The sequence below is a fragment of the Antechinus flavipes genome, chromosome 1 (genome assembly GCF_016432865.1).
Source record: "Antechinus flavipes isolate AdamAnt ecotype Samford, QLD, Australia chromosome 1, AdamAnt_v2, whole genome shotgun sequence".
In the NCBI taxonomy this organism is placed as follows: domain Eukaryota; kingdom Metazoa; phylum Chordata; class Mammalia; order Dasyuromorphia; family Dasyuridae; genus Antechinus; species Antechinus flavipes.
Window position 1 is genome coordinate 128,417,109 of NC_067398.1, and position 15,759 is coordinate 128,432,867.

At 32.4% G+C, this 15,759-nt stretch overlaps 1 protein-coding gene across 1 annotated transcript in view; it reads left to right on the forward strand.

The window, feature by feature from the left end:
- Positions 1-14,393, forward strand: part of NNT (nicotinamide nucleotide transhydrogenase) — a 112,584-nt gene extending 98,191 nt beyond the window's left edge. Inside the window, exons 20-22 of the mRNA XM_051990558.1 lie at positions 8,978-9,096; positions 9,937-10,052; positions 12,119-14,393. Coding sequence (XP_051846518.1) covers positions 8,978-9,096; positions 9,937-10,052; positions 12,119-12,268 — 385 coding nt within the window. The 3' untranslated portion in view covers positions 12,269-14,393. The remainder of the gene's footprint in view (positions 1-8,977; positions 9,097-9,936; positions 10,053-12,118) is intronic.
- The last annotated feature ends 1,366 nt before the right edge of the window (positions 14,394-15,759 follow it).

The window sequence follows — 15,759 nt, forward strand, 5'->3', positions numbered from 1 at the left end:
AGGGCCAGGCTTCTCCCCTCTCACACTCCTGGATGGAATCAGGGCTTATTTGTTTCTGACCTTAAATTCCTCTTACTGGTTTCTACCTTCCTGGCATTTCTGTGCTCAAAATACTAAATTCTCTGGAATATCTTTGCTTATGGACATCCATCAACCCCTGCACTTTTCATATCAAAGTTCTGATGGCTCTTGACCCCAAGTTTCCAGTCAGAGCACTGTCAGTTTCTGATCCCTCTTTGCTATCTTTGGAAATTTCCCCTTCTAAGCAATATAGAAACCTCTGGGAAGAGATCATTGCAGAGTTAACATGAACCTCTAGTGTCTCTAGTCGAAATGCTAACAGGCTTTTGACTTGACTACCTGTTCTTATAATGGCTTTCTTGGTTAAGTGATCCAGCAGGATCCTGCCTCTTCAATTCTGGGTTTGTTGAGGAAACTTTTTGTTTTTCCTTTGGTTTCTTGATAGCTTTTCAATTTAATGCTCTTTTAAAAGTTTTTGTCTAGTAAATCTGGGAGAGCTAAGATTTCATATGACATTTCATGCTACCATCTTAACTAGAATTAAGGATCACTTACTGTGATAGAAGATGCTTCTATTGGACTTTAAAAACAAGTTATTTCATGAATGCAGTTTTTCTGAAAGGAACACTAGGATTAAACTGGGAGCTGAACCCCAGGTTCCCATCTGTATGGCGATTCTTTTATTGGGGAGAGGGGAAGAGGCATTTGGGGTTAAGTGACTTGTCCAGAATCATGTAGCTGGTGTTGTATCTGAGGCTGGATTTGAACTCAGGTCCTCCTGACTACAAGGCTGGTGCTCTATCCACTGTGACATCTAGCTGTCCCTATATGGCTATTCTTAATACTTGGATGAGTAGTTAGTTTTCTGGGATGATTTAGGGACTTTTGGGTAGAGGGTGAGATGAACAAGGACTTTTTATGATTTTTAATAATAATGTTTAATCACATTGCTGAGTTTGGTTCTCCCATTGACTCTCTTGATTATAGACTGGTTACTTATTGTAGATAATCCAGAATTTATAACCTAGCAGTATTTGATTTTTTGTTTCCTCTGCTTTCAGTGGCCAAAAAGAAAGTTTTTGGAACAATGGAAATAAATAGTAATCTCTCTTTGATTCAGTTTACTTGTTTCTAATTGGCATTGTAAAGTAATGCTGAACTATCTCAAAAAATTTTTATGGGAAATGGAAAGACTATAAAATGAGGTGCTGTGGATGTGTGAAAGACTATGTGAACAGTTTTGTCTATAGTTGCTGTGCTCATTTGAAAATATCCATTCCTTTTGTTAGCATTAGATTGCACACTGTATCTTTTTCTATAAAGATTATCTAACTTAGCATGATATTCAGAACACTTTTGGGGGCTAGGGTAGCTAGCTATTTAATTCTATTTTGAAACATTTAAAACATGTAGATAATTTGACTTTTAATTTTTCCTATCTTTTCCTTTTCCATCCTCAATTATAACTTTCTGTTTAATCAATGTGCTAGAGTAGATTAGATTATTAATACTTTTCTATTTCTAAACCTCATATTTATTACAAAGTAGAGGTTGGTAAAAACAGGTAAAATCTGGTAAGTGTTGATAATGCTAAGATTATGTTAGAACTTTTTAGGTAGTTGTGAAATCAAAGAGGCTCAATTTTCACTACCTTATGCTAAAGCTATAAACGTTGTACTGTACTAGAGATTTAAGGGTAATAGCATGTGCATGATAAAGCAGTTTTTTCCTCAGACTCCAGCTCACATCCCAGAATATTTCTATTTATCTAATATCAGAAGTTATTCCAAAATGTTTTAAAATAGAATTAAATTTAATCATTCATCATAGTTGAAAAAATCGATGTATATCAATTTGTGGATAGGGATATATTGTCAATATTCTGAAGATAATTATTTTCTTAACATACTTTCCTTTAAATGTCAGCTACTACCTTCATATTAAAAGATTTTTCAACTGAATTTAAACTCTCCCATTTGATTGCCTTAGCTTCCTTCACATCCCAACTAAGATCTTACCTTCTACAAGAAACCTCCCAGAATTTTTTTTTTTTAAATCAAATAGTGAATTCTTATCCCAGAAGCTGGTGGAGTCTTTGGGCTTATTAAACAATAAATTACTATAGTCACTCTTTTCTTTGTGCCTAACATACTCCATTGATCCACTACTCTATTTCTTATCCAGTGCCAAATGGTTTTGATGACTGCCACTTTATAATACAGTTTTTGGTTTGGTATGGCTAGGTTACCTTCCTTTGCATTTTTTTCATTAGTACCCTATATATTCTTAACATTTTGTCTTTCAGATGAATTTTGTTATTATTTTTCTAGCTCTATAAAATAATTTTTTGGCAGTTTCATTGGTATAACTCGGAATAAGTAGATTTATTTAGATAGAAACATCATTTTCCTCATATTAGTTCGTTTACCCATGAACAATTGATATTTTCCCATTTTTATTTGTATGAAGTGTTTTGTAATTGTGTTTTTATATAGGTACTAGGTTTGTCCTGGCAAGTAGACTTCCAAATATTTTATATTGCCTATGGTTATTTTAAATGGAATTTCTCTTTCTATCTCTTCTACTGGGTGATATATAGAAATGCTGATTATTTACGTGGGTTTATTTTCTATCCTGCAACTTTGCTAATTCTTTCACCTAGTTTTTTAGTTAATTCTCTCAGATTCTTTAAGTATACCATCATATCTTCAAAGAGAGATAGTTTTGTTTCTCCATTGCCTGTTATAATTCCTTCAATTTCCTTTTCTTCTCTTATTGCTAAAGCTAAATTTTTAGTATAGTATTGAATAATAGGCATCCTTCTTTCATCCTGATCTCACTGGAAATGCATCTGACTTATCCCCATTACTTGTAATGCTTGTTGATGATTTTAGATAGATGTTAGCATTTTAAAGAAAATTCCATTTATTCCTATGCTCTCTATTTTTTAAATAGTAATGGATGTTTTATTTTGTCAAAAGTTTTTTCTGCATCCATTGATAATTATATGATTTCTGTTAGTTTTGTTATTGATATGATCAATTATATTGGTAGTTTTCCTAATATTGAACCATCCCTGCATTCCTGGCATAAATCCCACTTGGTTTGAGTGTATTGTCCTGGTGATAAATTGCTATAATCTCTTTGCTAATGTTTTAATATTTTATATTCATGCTAATATTTTATTTAAATTGTTTGCATCAATACTCATTAGGAAATTGGTCTCTAATTTTTTCTCTTTATTGCTCTTCCTGGTTTAGCTATCAGCACTGTATTTATGTCATAAAAGGAATTTGGCAGGATCCCTTCTTCACCTATTTTTTCAAAAAAGTTTCTATAGCATTATAATTAATTGTTCTTCAAATGTTTACTGGAATTCACTTGTAAATCCATTTGTCCCTGGAAATTTTTTCTTAGAAGTTCATTGATAGTTTGTTCAATTTTTTTTCCTAAACTGGAATTATTTAAGTATCTTAGTTCATCTTCTGTTAATCTAGGCAATTTATATTTTTGTAACTATTAATCCATTTCAATTAGATTATCAGATTTATTGGCATATAGTTGGGCAAAATAGCTCCTCGTTATTGTTTTAATTTTCTCTTCATTGGTAATGAATTCATCCTTTTCATTTTTAATACAGATAATTTGATTTTCTTCTTTTTTTCTAATCAAATTAATCAAAGGTTTATCTATTTCATTGGGTTTTTGTCTTTAAACCGATTCTCAGTTTTATTTATTAATTCAATAGTTTTCTTACTTGGAGTTTCTTTTCTTTTATTTTTTGTGAGGCAATTGGGATTAAGTGACTTGCCCAAGGTCACATAGCTAGAAAGAGTTAAGTGTCTGACGCCAGATTTGAACACAGGGCCTCCTGACTTCAGGACTGGTGCTCTATTTACTGTGCCACCTAGCTGCTCCATAATTGAAGATTTTTAATTTGTTCTTTTTCTAGCTTTTTTAGTTGCATGTCCACTTCATTGATCTCCTCTTTCTCTATTTTATTCATTAAGCATTTAGAGATATAACATTTTCCCTTAAAACTGCTTTGGCTACATCCCATAAGTTTTGGTATGTGTCTAATTATTGTCAATCCCTTGGATGAAATTATTGATTGTTTTTATGGTTTGTTGTTTGACCACTCATTCTTTAGGATTAAATTTGGTCTATCTTTTTATGTCCTTCTATTACACATAATTTTTATTACATCATGATATGAAAAATATTTTTGCCTTTCTGCATTTGATTGGAGGGGGTTTATGTCCTACCCTATGTTTGGGTATATGCCATGAACTGCTAAGAAAAAGGTATATTCCTTTTTCAGTTTTTTCCAGAGATCTGTCATATTTGACTTTTTTTCCCTGAGGCAATTGGGGGTTAAGTGACTTGCCCAGGATCACACAGCCAAGAAGTGTTAAGTATCTGTGGCCAGATTTGAACTCAGGTCCTCCTGACTTCAGGGCTGGTGCTCTATCTACTGTACCACCTAGCTGCTCCCATATCTAACTTTTTAAAAGTTCTACTTACCTGTTCAGTTTTTTTCTTGTTTATTTTATGGTTAGATTTATCTAGTTCTAAGCGTAGATTGAGAATCTCAGTAGTATAGTTTTGCTGTTTATTTGTTCCTGTAATTCATTTAACTTCTCTAGGAATTTGGATGTTATACCACTTGGTACATATGTGTTTAATATTAATATTACTTCATTGTCTCTGATATCCTTTAGAAAGAAGTAATTTCCTTCCTAATATCTTTAATTAGATCTATTTTTTGCCTTTGAGCTCAGGATTGCTACCCCTCTTTTTAAAAATTTCAGTCAAAGCATAATGTGTTTTGCTCCAGTCTTTTACCTGTATTCTTTTTCTCCCTGCTTCAAATGTGTTTTTTTTTTTTTTGTTAAACAAAATATTGTAAGATTCTAGCTTTTAATTCACTCTGCTATCTGCTTTTTATTTTATGGGAGAGTTCACCTCATTCATATTCAGTTATCATTATTGTGTATTTACCTCCATCCCATTTTCCTCCCTTTATAATTTTCTCTTCTTTTACCCTATCCCTATTTATCAGTGTTTTGCTTCTGAATCCCTTTTATCACTACCACCCTCACTTTTCTTTCCTCCTTTACATTCTTACTTGTTTCTAGGATAAGATAAATTTCTATACCCAACTAATTGTACATGTTATTCCTTCTTTGTGCCAAATCTAATGAGAACAATGTTCAAACAATGATCTTCAGCTCCCCTTTCCCCTTCTATTGTAATAGGCCTTTTGTGTCTGGTTTACCCTGTTCTTCCTTTCTCTTTTCTCCAAGTACAATTTTTTTTACCCCTTAATTTTTTTCATATCATCACATCAAAGTCAACTTTTATCCAACTCCCTCTGTTTATGTATACTCTTTCCAACTTCCATAATAGACATAGTTGTCAAGAGTTACAATCTTCCTCGTATGGCTATAAACAGTTTAATTGTATTGAATAACAAGTTCCCCTCCCCCCTTTCCTTTTTACCTTTTTATGCTTCTCATGAGTCTTGTATTTAAAGATCAAACTTTTGTTTACGTCTGGTCTTTTCATCAGGAAAGTTTGCAAGTCCCCTGTTTCATAGAATGTCCATCTTTTCCCCTGAAAGATTATGCTCAGTTTTGCTGGGTCATTGATTCTTGGTTATTAATTCAAGCTCTTTTGCTTTCTGGAATATCATATTCCAAACACTCTGATCCTTTAATATAGAAGCTGCTAAATAAGTCCTGGATAACCCTAACTGTAGCTCCTTGGTGTTTGATTTGTTTCTTTCTGGCTGCCTGCAGTATTGATAATTTCTTGAAAGATATTGTCTAGGTTCTTTTTTTAGGTTGTGACTTTTAGGAAACCAAATAATTCTTAAATTTTCTCTCCTAGATCTATTTTCCAAGTCCAATGAGGTATTTTATATTTTCTCTTGTTTTTTTCATTGCTGTGATTTGTATCGATTCTTAATGTCTTATAGAGTCATTACCTTCCACTTGCCTAATTGCAATTTCTAATGAATTATTTTCTTCAGTGAGCTTTTTTTTTAACCTCTTTTTTAGTTTGGCCTAATTTTACTTTTAAAAGAGTTATTTTCTTCAATGGATTCCCTCCTCCCCTCCCCATTTTGCCAATTCTATTTTTTAAGGAGTCGTTTTCTTCAGTCAATTTTTGTACTTCTTTTTCGTTGTTGTTGATTTTCTTTTCATAATTTGCCTGCATGACTCATTTCTTTCCTTGTTTTTTCTTCTACATCTCTTACTTGATTTTTAAAATCCTTTTTGAGCTTTTCAAGAGAACTTTTTGACCTTGAGACCAATTCATATTCCCCTTTGAGGCTTCACATGCAGACATTTTGTTATTGCTGTTCTCTTCTGAATTTATGTTAATCTTCCCTGTCACCATAATAATTTTTTATGGTCGGGGCTTTTTTTCCCTCTATTTTTTAAAAAGTTGAGCTCTGCTCCTAGGGCACTGAAGACACTGTCACGTGCTTCTTTTGCTGAAAGATAGGTGCCTGAAAGCTTGCCTACTGCCTTGGGTTGGCCCAGCCTCCTCTATGTCACGACCTGTTGAGCTAGGACTGAGGACTGGAAATAATGGACTCCTACTAGATTACTTTTCTTAGCCTTAGTTTCCTCATTTGTCAGAATGTAATTCTGACAGGTAATATTACCTGTAGTACTTGTCTCATAAGTTTGTTGTGAAGAACAACAGAGATGATCTATGTAAAGAGCTTTGCAAACTTCATTCAAAGCTCATTATTAATGTACAATTTTGTAGCATTAAAAAGCACATAAATAAAAAGCAATATTAAAAACTCCACGTAGAAAAGCTAAGATGGATACTCGGAGGTCAATTTTGGAATAATCCAAGACAAAACTTTCCAAGCATTATTTGTTAAATAATGTAATAAGAGCTATTGTGGAAAGCAGTGAGATTTTTTTCCGCTGGGAGGACAACTTGAAGGTTGATGAGATTTCAAGAATTGTCTACCAATTAAGCTAAGCATTCTTTGAATTCATTTGCTTGGTAGAGATAGACTGTTTAGATAATATAGAGTCTGTTAATTTGTAGCTCCTAGGAAAAAGATAGGATAGGTTGATAGAACTCTATTACAGAATAATATTGGAGAAATATAGTAGAGGGGTTCTAAGTTTTAGGTGAGGTCCTAGATGGAACAGCTAATGTATTGACTTGTAGGTGTATAATAGATACATAATAAGTGTTTGTGAATTGAATTATGGCTGAATCAGAGGATAGGAGTTCAGATGTGAACTTTGATGTTTACATCCTGTGCACCTTAAGCAAAAAAACAAACAAACAAAAAAAACACTTTGTTTCCATGAGCCTGTTTTTCTGTCTCAGAAAAAAGGGGATTGAATTAGATAGAAAGACCCTCAGAGGCTATCTATATATATATTTCCATTACTATTATCCTGTTAACCTATGTTTAGGAGATAGTAAATAACTAATATGCAGGGAAAATGATATGAAACATGACTAGAATGGGATGATGGCTTCAGATTGTGGAAGATACTAAAACCAGGATACAGGGTTGTAACTTTACTCTTAACTAATACGGAATCATGTTTATGCTGCTAGGTTTATTTAGAAGGAGGATTAGACATAGTATGCCTTTTCTGAAAGGTTTCCAGCCCTTAATAGAGATGGTTTTGATCAATATCATGTTTCTAGATTTTAATTTCTGTTTGGTCTATTCTAGGGCTCAGGGAGTCTGCTATTTGGGTTAGATTTACAATTTCTTCTTCCAGGCTATGTTTTCTTCTTTCAGATTTTTTTCTTTTTCTTTCTTGCTTCATTTCTTCTGGGTATTTATATAGTCCTTATAGATAATCTATGTCCCTTTGAATCTCTGCTTAGTCTTGTTATAGCGTTATTGTCTCTTTCTTTGTGAGGAATCTTAAAATTTGCAATTATTTTTGGTTGGTGTCTTTTTTTTGGTCCATTCATTTCTTCAGCTTTAGTTCCTATATTGTGGCTTTTTGCCGGGGCCAGGCTCTATCAGATTCTGTACTTTTGCATGTGATGATTATTTCTAATTGGTCTCAACCTGGATCTCCTAGGTTCTTCTGCTAACTTCCACTTCTTAAAATTCAGATCCCCTGAATTTTTTAAATTCAGAGCTCTGGATCTTTTTGTCCCTCTGTGGCATTTCAGGATAGAATGGTAGGTTCTTGTAGTTCACCCATGTTGTTCCAACATTTCTCCCTCCCTTTTATACACGAAGCTTCAGAATTCAATGTCAAATCAACATTTCCTTATTTGTAGGTTAATTGCTTCATGGAAACTTTCTTGTCCTCAAAGCTTTTAGTTGGTCTTGTGTTACTATCAGCTGATTTTTGCTCAGGGAAGTAAACTCATCTTTATATTAGTCAAAGTCAAACAATTAGGAAGAAAAACCTACTGCAAAAATTTATTTGTGCAAGCCACAAACCAATAAAGTTTTTGTGCTGTTCACTGGTAAGAATTTTCTGTGCTACTACTGCCTTTCATTAGCATTAAAAAAATAGAAAAAAAGACTTTGGACATGACTGGTTGTTAGTATTAAATCAAATAATGTCAGTGAAAAGGCTTTGGAAAGTTTTTTAAAGTGCTTTACTCGTGTATGGCAGCATTATTATTTATTTTTATTATCGAAGATTCATTGTGCTTATAACATATGCTTCAAAGGAAGCTCTCAAAGCCACACGTGTATTTTTCTGAGGGAAGTTATAGTTTGTATATACTTAGATATTGAATGTCCAAACTTGAATGTTTGTGAACTGCCCATATATCTGGACTAATTGTATTTCTGCCTGTACAAATCAGATAGTAAACATGCAGAAATATAGAAGCCAAGAACAATGTGTGCAGATTTGGAGGTGATGTTGGGGTCCCTTTGCAAATTTTGGCCCATAGAGTAAGGCCAGCTGTTCATTTGTTTCATGACTAGGTTTGGAATCCATCCAGTTGCAGGCCGAATGCCTGGTCAGCTGAATGTACTTCTAGCTGAAGCTGGGGTCCCATATGATATTGTGTTAGAAATGGATGAGATCAATCATGATTTCCCAGGTAAGAAGAGGTGGAGAAGTAGCTTTAAAAACTGTGTTTTAATGAAATTATACTGAAGTGAGACAAAAGCAAGACCACGAGAATGATGAAATATTTGTTACTCAGAAAAAGACAATATTGTATAAAATTCAACTAATTTTTTGTACGTTGGTGTTTTGGGGGGAAGACAACAAAAGATTAGCAAGTCTACTTAACACTTGTCAATCTGAAATTTCCTTGTCTACCCTTTATACCAATTTGTATTTTGCAGGATGAGTTTATAAGTAGAATATAATTTTATGAGTCTTAGTGCTAATCTATTACTGCTATTGATTAATTTCTGGATGGTTTACTATTTTTGTGTTATGTGTAGCATTGCTGAGATTAAACTAGTTTGCTCTTCTGAGAACTTAGTAAATAAAGCATCTTGAATATAGAAGGAGGAGGAGGCAGAATGTATTTTAGTGACACTCTAGAATTGTTTTTATATTTTAGCACTTAAAGATATTTTCATCTAGCTACTGTAGGAATTAATTTATTTGAATGTCCATATCCACAAAGTTTTACTTTAACCAAAAATGACATTGAAAGTAAAGAAAATGGTCAGAAAATGGACTTAATTGTGGATATAATTATAATGCATGATTAGTAATTATTTCAGTAACCCTAATTTGTTTGTTGTAAATTTAAAAATGAGATGATAACCTCATCAAAAATAATGCAACTGAAATATTTTTTGATATTGTGTAGATGAAGCTTGTCATTGAAAAGACAGATACTGTAGATTGTTAAAGGAAGAGTTAAAAAGATGTACTTAAATTTTTTAAATCTTCATTTTCTTTCTTTTCTTTTATCATGTAGATACTGATTTAGTCCTTGTAATTGGTGCAAATGACACTGTTAATTCAGCAGCTCAAGAAGATCCCAACTCTATTATTGCTGGGATGCCAGTTTTAGAAGTCTGGAAATCAAAACAGGTAAAGTTTCAGATACCTATTTTTAAAAATATTTTATTTTATTTTATTTAATAATAACTTTATATTGACAGAATCCATGCCAGGGTAATTTTTTTTACAACATTATCCCTTGCACTCATTTCTGTTCCTATTTTTCTCCTCCCTCCCTCCACCCCCTCCCCTAGATGGCAAGCAGTCCTATATATGTTAGATATGTTGCAGTATATCAGATACCTATTTTAAAGAAAGTTTTAACTTACATTTTAAGCACCAAATTGCCTTCTGTTTCATTCTACAAAATAGTAGGTGCCTAGATCTGCTATCTTAGTTAGTTACAGCAAAGGTGTTAAACATTGCTTGTGGTAGGCTGCATATAACTCACAATACTGCCACAAGTGTTGTCTGAACCAGATAAGGAGGAATATTTATCAAAATAAATAAAAATGCAATAAAACATAGATAGTTCTAAGTCAATATAAATTCCCTTAGGGAGGGATCCTTATGTACATTTTAGTGGCCCCAGTTTCTATTTGAATTTGATATTATTGAGTTAGAGCATAGTGTTATTATGAAATTGGGGTTTGGGTTTTTAATTTCCTTATGGATTTCATTCTGTTTCATGGTTATAAATTTAACTCAGGTATATGTCTCTGGCTGTGAATATAACTGAACGAGAATGCAAATTGAACTGTGTAAATTCAGTACCTCAGCAGGAAAAATAATTTATACCATTTGACTGTAACTGAATGAAATCCAGATTGAGCTTAGTGTAAGTAACTAAAAACAACTGAATTATTTTGTGATAGCAAATCAGTAATATCACCTTCATATATGAAGGATAGAATGTATTTTCATCTGTTATTTACAAGAGAGTTTGAATGTCATTGATATACATTGTCTTACAGAAAGGTAAAAATTCTAAAAATGAGCTACTTTTTAATGAATTTAATTTTACTTAGACACATTATTTCTGAGCAGCTCAATGAAGACAGCTTGTAGGAAATTCAAGACACTTAGTAAACAGGTGTTTCTCTTTTTCCCACTCCAAATGTGATTCTGATGGCAATAGACATAATTTTTGTAAATGGGAGAAAAAAAGTTTTAATTTATGTTCTTGTAGCCCAAATTAAAATAAAACAAATGGAAACAGTGTACTTTTGATTTGGAATAATATTCACCTTCACTTTGAGCTCATGGCGATAGAGTTAGTCTCAGAGACAAGAAGACATTGGGTTCAAGCGTCACTTCTGATACAAAAAAGCTTGGTGACCTTTGGCTAGTTACTTTAACTTTCAATCTCCTAGGGACTCTTAAGAATTCTAAATTGCAAAGAAAGTGCTGACCTGCATCAATAGAGGATGTTTCCATATCCAGGAATTCTGTTTTAGTAAAATCACAGATCTGAATCCTAGCCATCCCCTATCCCTTTCATAGATGTGGTGTATTTAGGAACTAGGTTACTGTTTGTGTTAAGTAAATATAGATGATGTGAATCCTTGCATATCTGTGTTCAAAGTTTATTGCATTATCAATTTATAATTGCGTGTCTCCTGGGGATGGAGGAGAGCAGTATAACTTTCAACAGTACTGTGTGTGTTATATGTGAAAAGATTTTTCAGTATCTACTTTCTAAGGAATTATATGTCCAAAAGCTACAGAAAGTTTGTTTATTTTTTCTAAAAAGTGACAATAGTAACCATTTTTATCCAGATTGGCCCACTAGACTTGCATTATGTCATATGTATGTGGTTATTGTGTAATCCCCATAGCATATGAAATTAGAGTTCATCTTCCTTGTTCTTTTTATTTTGTTGAAATATAGTGCTGGAGTAATGGTCTCTTTTTTTTTTTCTTTTTGAGAGATTGAGTCTACCCTTAGAAGTCTTTTGTACTGGAAAATTTTGACATTTTGATATATAGTAACTAAAAGGTTGAATTAGAAATCCTACACTAATTTTCCTCTTAAATATATTCAAAATTTTTAAATAGAAACTCATGTACTCTTTAGTCCTCATTTATTTTGATGTCCTGACGTTAAAGAAATGAATGATTCATGTTATTAAAATAATAAAAAACTTGTGTTTCAGGTAATTGTTATGAAGAGATCTCTGGGAGTTGGCTATGCTGCAGTGGACAATCCAATATTCTACAAACCCAATACTTCAATGCTTTTGGGGGATGCCAAGAAGACCTGTGATGCTTTACAGGCAAAAATTAGGGAATCCTACCAGAAGTAGATAATCTGTAGCTATTGTCTTCAACTAAAAGAAAAGAAGAAAATCTGTATATTATGTCTTTGAGAAAGACAAGACTCTGAAAAATATGAAGAGGACAGATTCCATTCTAATGTAATGAACTGTCACAGTTTTTAAAAGGAGTATTGAAGATATTATATCTTTCTGTGCATGTCTTTGATATGATGAGTCAGAAGCATTTTACAAAAAGACAATATCATTTTAGGTGAAATTCAGTTGAGCAATTTTTCCTCCCTTCACTATTCGTAGCCAACAATTTTTCAAAAAGGAAAAATATGATATTTTAGCAACATTTAGCATTAGACTAAGAATAGGTCTTGATGTAAACATTGTATTTACCTTTATTTTTCCAAATTTTTTGTTAATCAAAGCTTTATCTACTCTTGAGTTGTCCCCTTAAGCTATATCCAACTTTTCATTTTTTCAGTCTGTTGTTTCAAAACCTGAGTTTTGGGATTATTTTTGTATAATGTACTCTTAATAGCTCAACTAAACTCTGAAATTCTGGAAAACATTAAAGTTATTGGCATTCATGTGTTTCACTGGAAGCTATGTGTTGAGCCATGATGAAATATACCAATTTAAAATCTGTTTCGCTTTTAAAATTTAACTCCCTTTATGATATTATAATAACTCTTTGAGTTCATATGGTAAGTTTAGTTGAGTACTCAATTTATATTGTGTAGGGCTGTTTTATTTTTATTAAGTGCACTTGAATGGAATTCAAATATTTGACTAATAAAATGAATTTATCATGTTTGCATAATGATGTAGCAACTGTTTCTGGTGACAAAGGCTAAATACAGATAGTTTTACTTGTGTTAGAAAGCATTAACATCTGGGGAAGACATGCTACTATGAAGTAAATGAAATGAATCCATCTTAACTGTTTATAAAACTAATTTTTCAAATCATTGTGTCGAGTTTTTGTGTGATGACATTTGAAAAAAAAGAACACTTTTTTCACTACCTCTGTATTTATTCAAATACAAGTTAAAAGAAACTGACCCTCCCTTTATGAAGCAGAAATGTAGATTGTTGGTTGATCTTGTATGCTATGCTAAAAGCTTCATATATTTTTGACTTTGTGGAAAAAGTGTACACAAAGACTAAAAAACATTTATATAAATTTTGGGATTTATTTTCCTCTACAGAATTCAGCTATCTTCTTTTGTCAATAACAGATATGGTATATAAAATCACGATGAAACCAAAAAAAATCTTTTCATCATGTCATTTTGAAAGATTTATTTATTAGGTAAACAGCTTATGTTTCTATGTGCTTCATTAAGCTTAGTGTTTTCTATGAATAGGAAGGTATCATTTCCTTTATATTTTAAGTAACAAATGCAATAGGCTAGTGGATCACAATTTGCTTTTAACTTCAGTACTACATTTTATCATGAAAGATTTATTTGAAAGATTAAACAGTATTTCTTTCCTGATACTATTTCAGTGTGGTAGGGAGGTATAAATGGGAGAGTAGAGACATTTATTCTTTGGAGATAGCTGCTTAAAATAAGATTACACTGAAAGCAGCCAAATTATACCTTAAATTATTATTTTTGTTGCCATTTATAGTAGTCCTTTTTTTTTTTTAAAACAAATCTCCTCTTCCACCAGAAATTTCCAATGATCTCACACTTTTGCTACTTGATAATAAGCCTTTGTCATACGGTCCTGTTAAATGAAATGAAAATTAAACTCAAAGTGGTTCTATTTGATAGATTTATTTTCTAGTTTATTCTCTTATTAGTCTTTTTAACTTAACATTACAAATTATAGTAAATTTTAAATGCCAAACTCATTTTGTTTCCACATAAGAATATCCACATTAGTGAATATTCTTTTTTACCCTCTATATTGTTAAATTTTGTAGTAGTAAAGCATTTGAGTACCTCTATTGTTCACTATATATTTTTGCTTCTGAGGCACACATGATGCATAGCTTCTCTTTGCTTTCATATTCTAATATTCATGTAGTCTTTAGCTTCTAGTATCCACGGGGCCTTTGTGGTTTTCTTTTCTTCTGGAGTGGATTATTTGTTTTGAAATCAATCACCTTGCTAAATAGCCCTCCAAATGTTTTAATAAATGATGCCTAAAATGTTTTGTGGATTTGACTATTTTTTTCCTTCATGAATCTCTATAGTCTCTCTGCTACAATATGAAACTCCTTTGCTAACATTAGCAATTTCTTCTCTTTGTACAACAGATAGGAAAATTGGATTAGGACATGGTGGTTAATTGACTTAGAGCCTTCAAGAATGTAATACAAATCAAAGCAGAGACTTTGATTTTATATGTGGATAATTTTACATATGGAATCACTTATACAAATCATCTAATAGGAAGTTTTAAGCTAAAACTCAATCTGTCCAACCCCATGAATGTCCTCTTTATAGTTAATTTATCAAAACTCTTATAGTATGTTATCAATAAACAACTTTTCCAACTCTTCAGGCAACAAAGTCGATGCATTAAAGCATATTAATTTTGAGAAGATAAATAGGGCAGCTCTGTTGTAAATCTAGGAAGAGTGCTTCAAATATTTAATTTGTAGGCCTTGCCAGTATTGGGGAAACTTCCAACAAGTGTGATTAGTCTAGAATGGTAGCAATTTGTATAACCTAGCTGCTCTTGAGGTTTTCCAAAGGAAAGAAGTATTAGGTTAATTAGCAAAGGAAAAATCCCTCCAAGGAAAGCTTTTTATAGCCTTCCTTTAATAAAGAGGCAGAAACTCACATTTGCATTTAAGAAACATTCAAAATCTCAGTGTTCAATCTGTTATCTTTTAAGAAACATCCAGAATGACCATTTATGAAGAAAAGTTTTATATGGGGCAAAAGAACTGAACTTTCAGAGTTGAACTCCTTTACCCCCTATATCTAGAGGATCATAAATGGATCACAAAAGTGCATTTTATTTTCTCTGATGCTGGAAATGAAAACTTTTCAATGGGAAAGAAAATTACTTTCGTAATACAGGGGTAAGGAAGCCAATATTTTAAAGCATAATAAAATGCTCACTGATTGATTGAGTTATTAAGCAACATTTAAATAAAGAATTAGAATTTTAGAATTAAAAGGGACTTCAGGTGTCATTCTGTTCAATTTTTTGCTTAAAAGCAGGAAATATCTGTAATACCCTGATAGGTGGTCTTCCTTTATTTAAATACTTCTGGGGACAAAGGACTTTTTTTTTTTCAGAGACAACACATTCTATTCTGGAATGAGTTCATTCCTCTAGTGAGTTAATTAATATCTTTGATCCTACAATGTCTACAATGTCTGAAACCAGCATCTAATCTTTCACTCACATGCTAGTTCTTCACATTTTTGAAGATGGGAATTATGCGTCCTCTAAATATTTTTTAGGTTAATCGTCCCCAGTTTTGGCAGTTGATCTTATGGCATAGTTTTAAGTCCTTTCACTCTCCTGGTGGCCTTCCTCAGGACCTATTATAGCCTTTA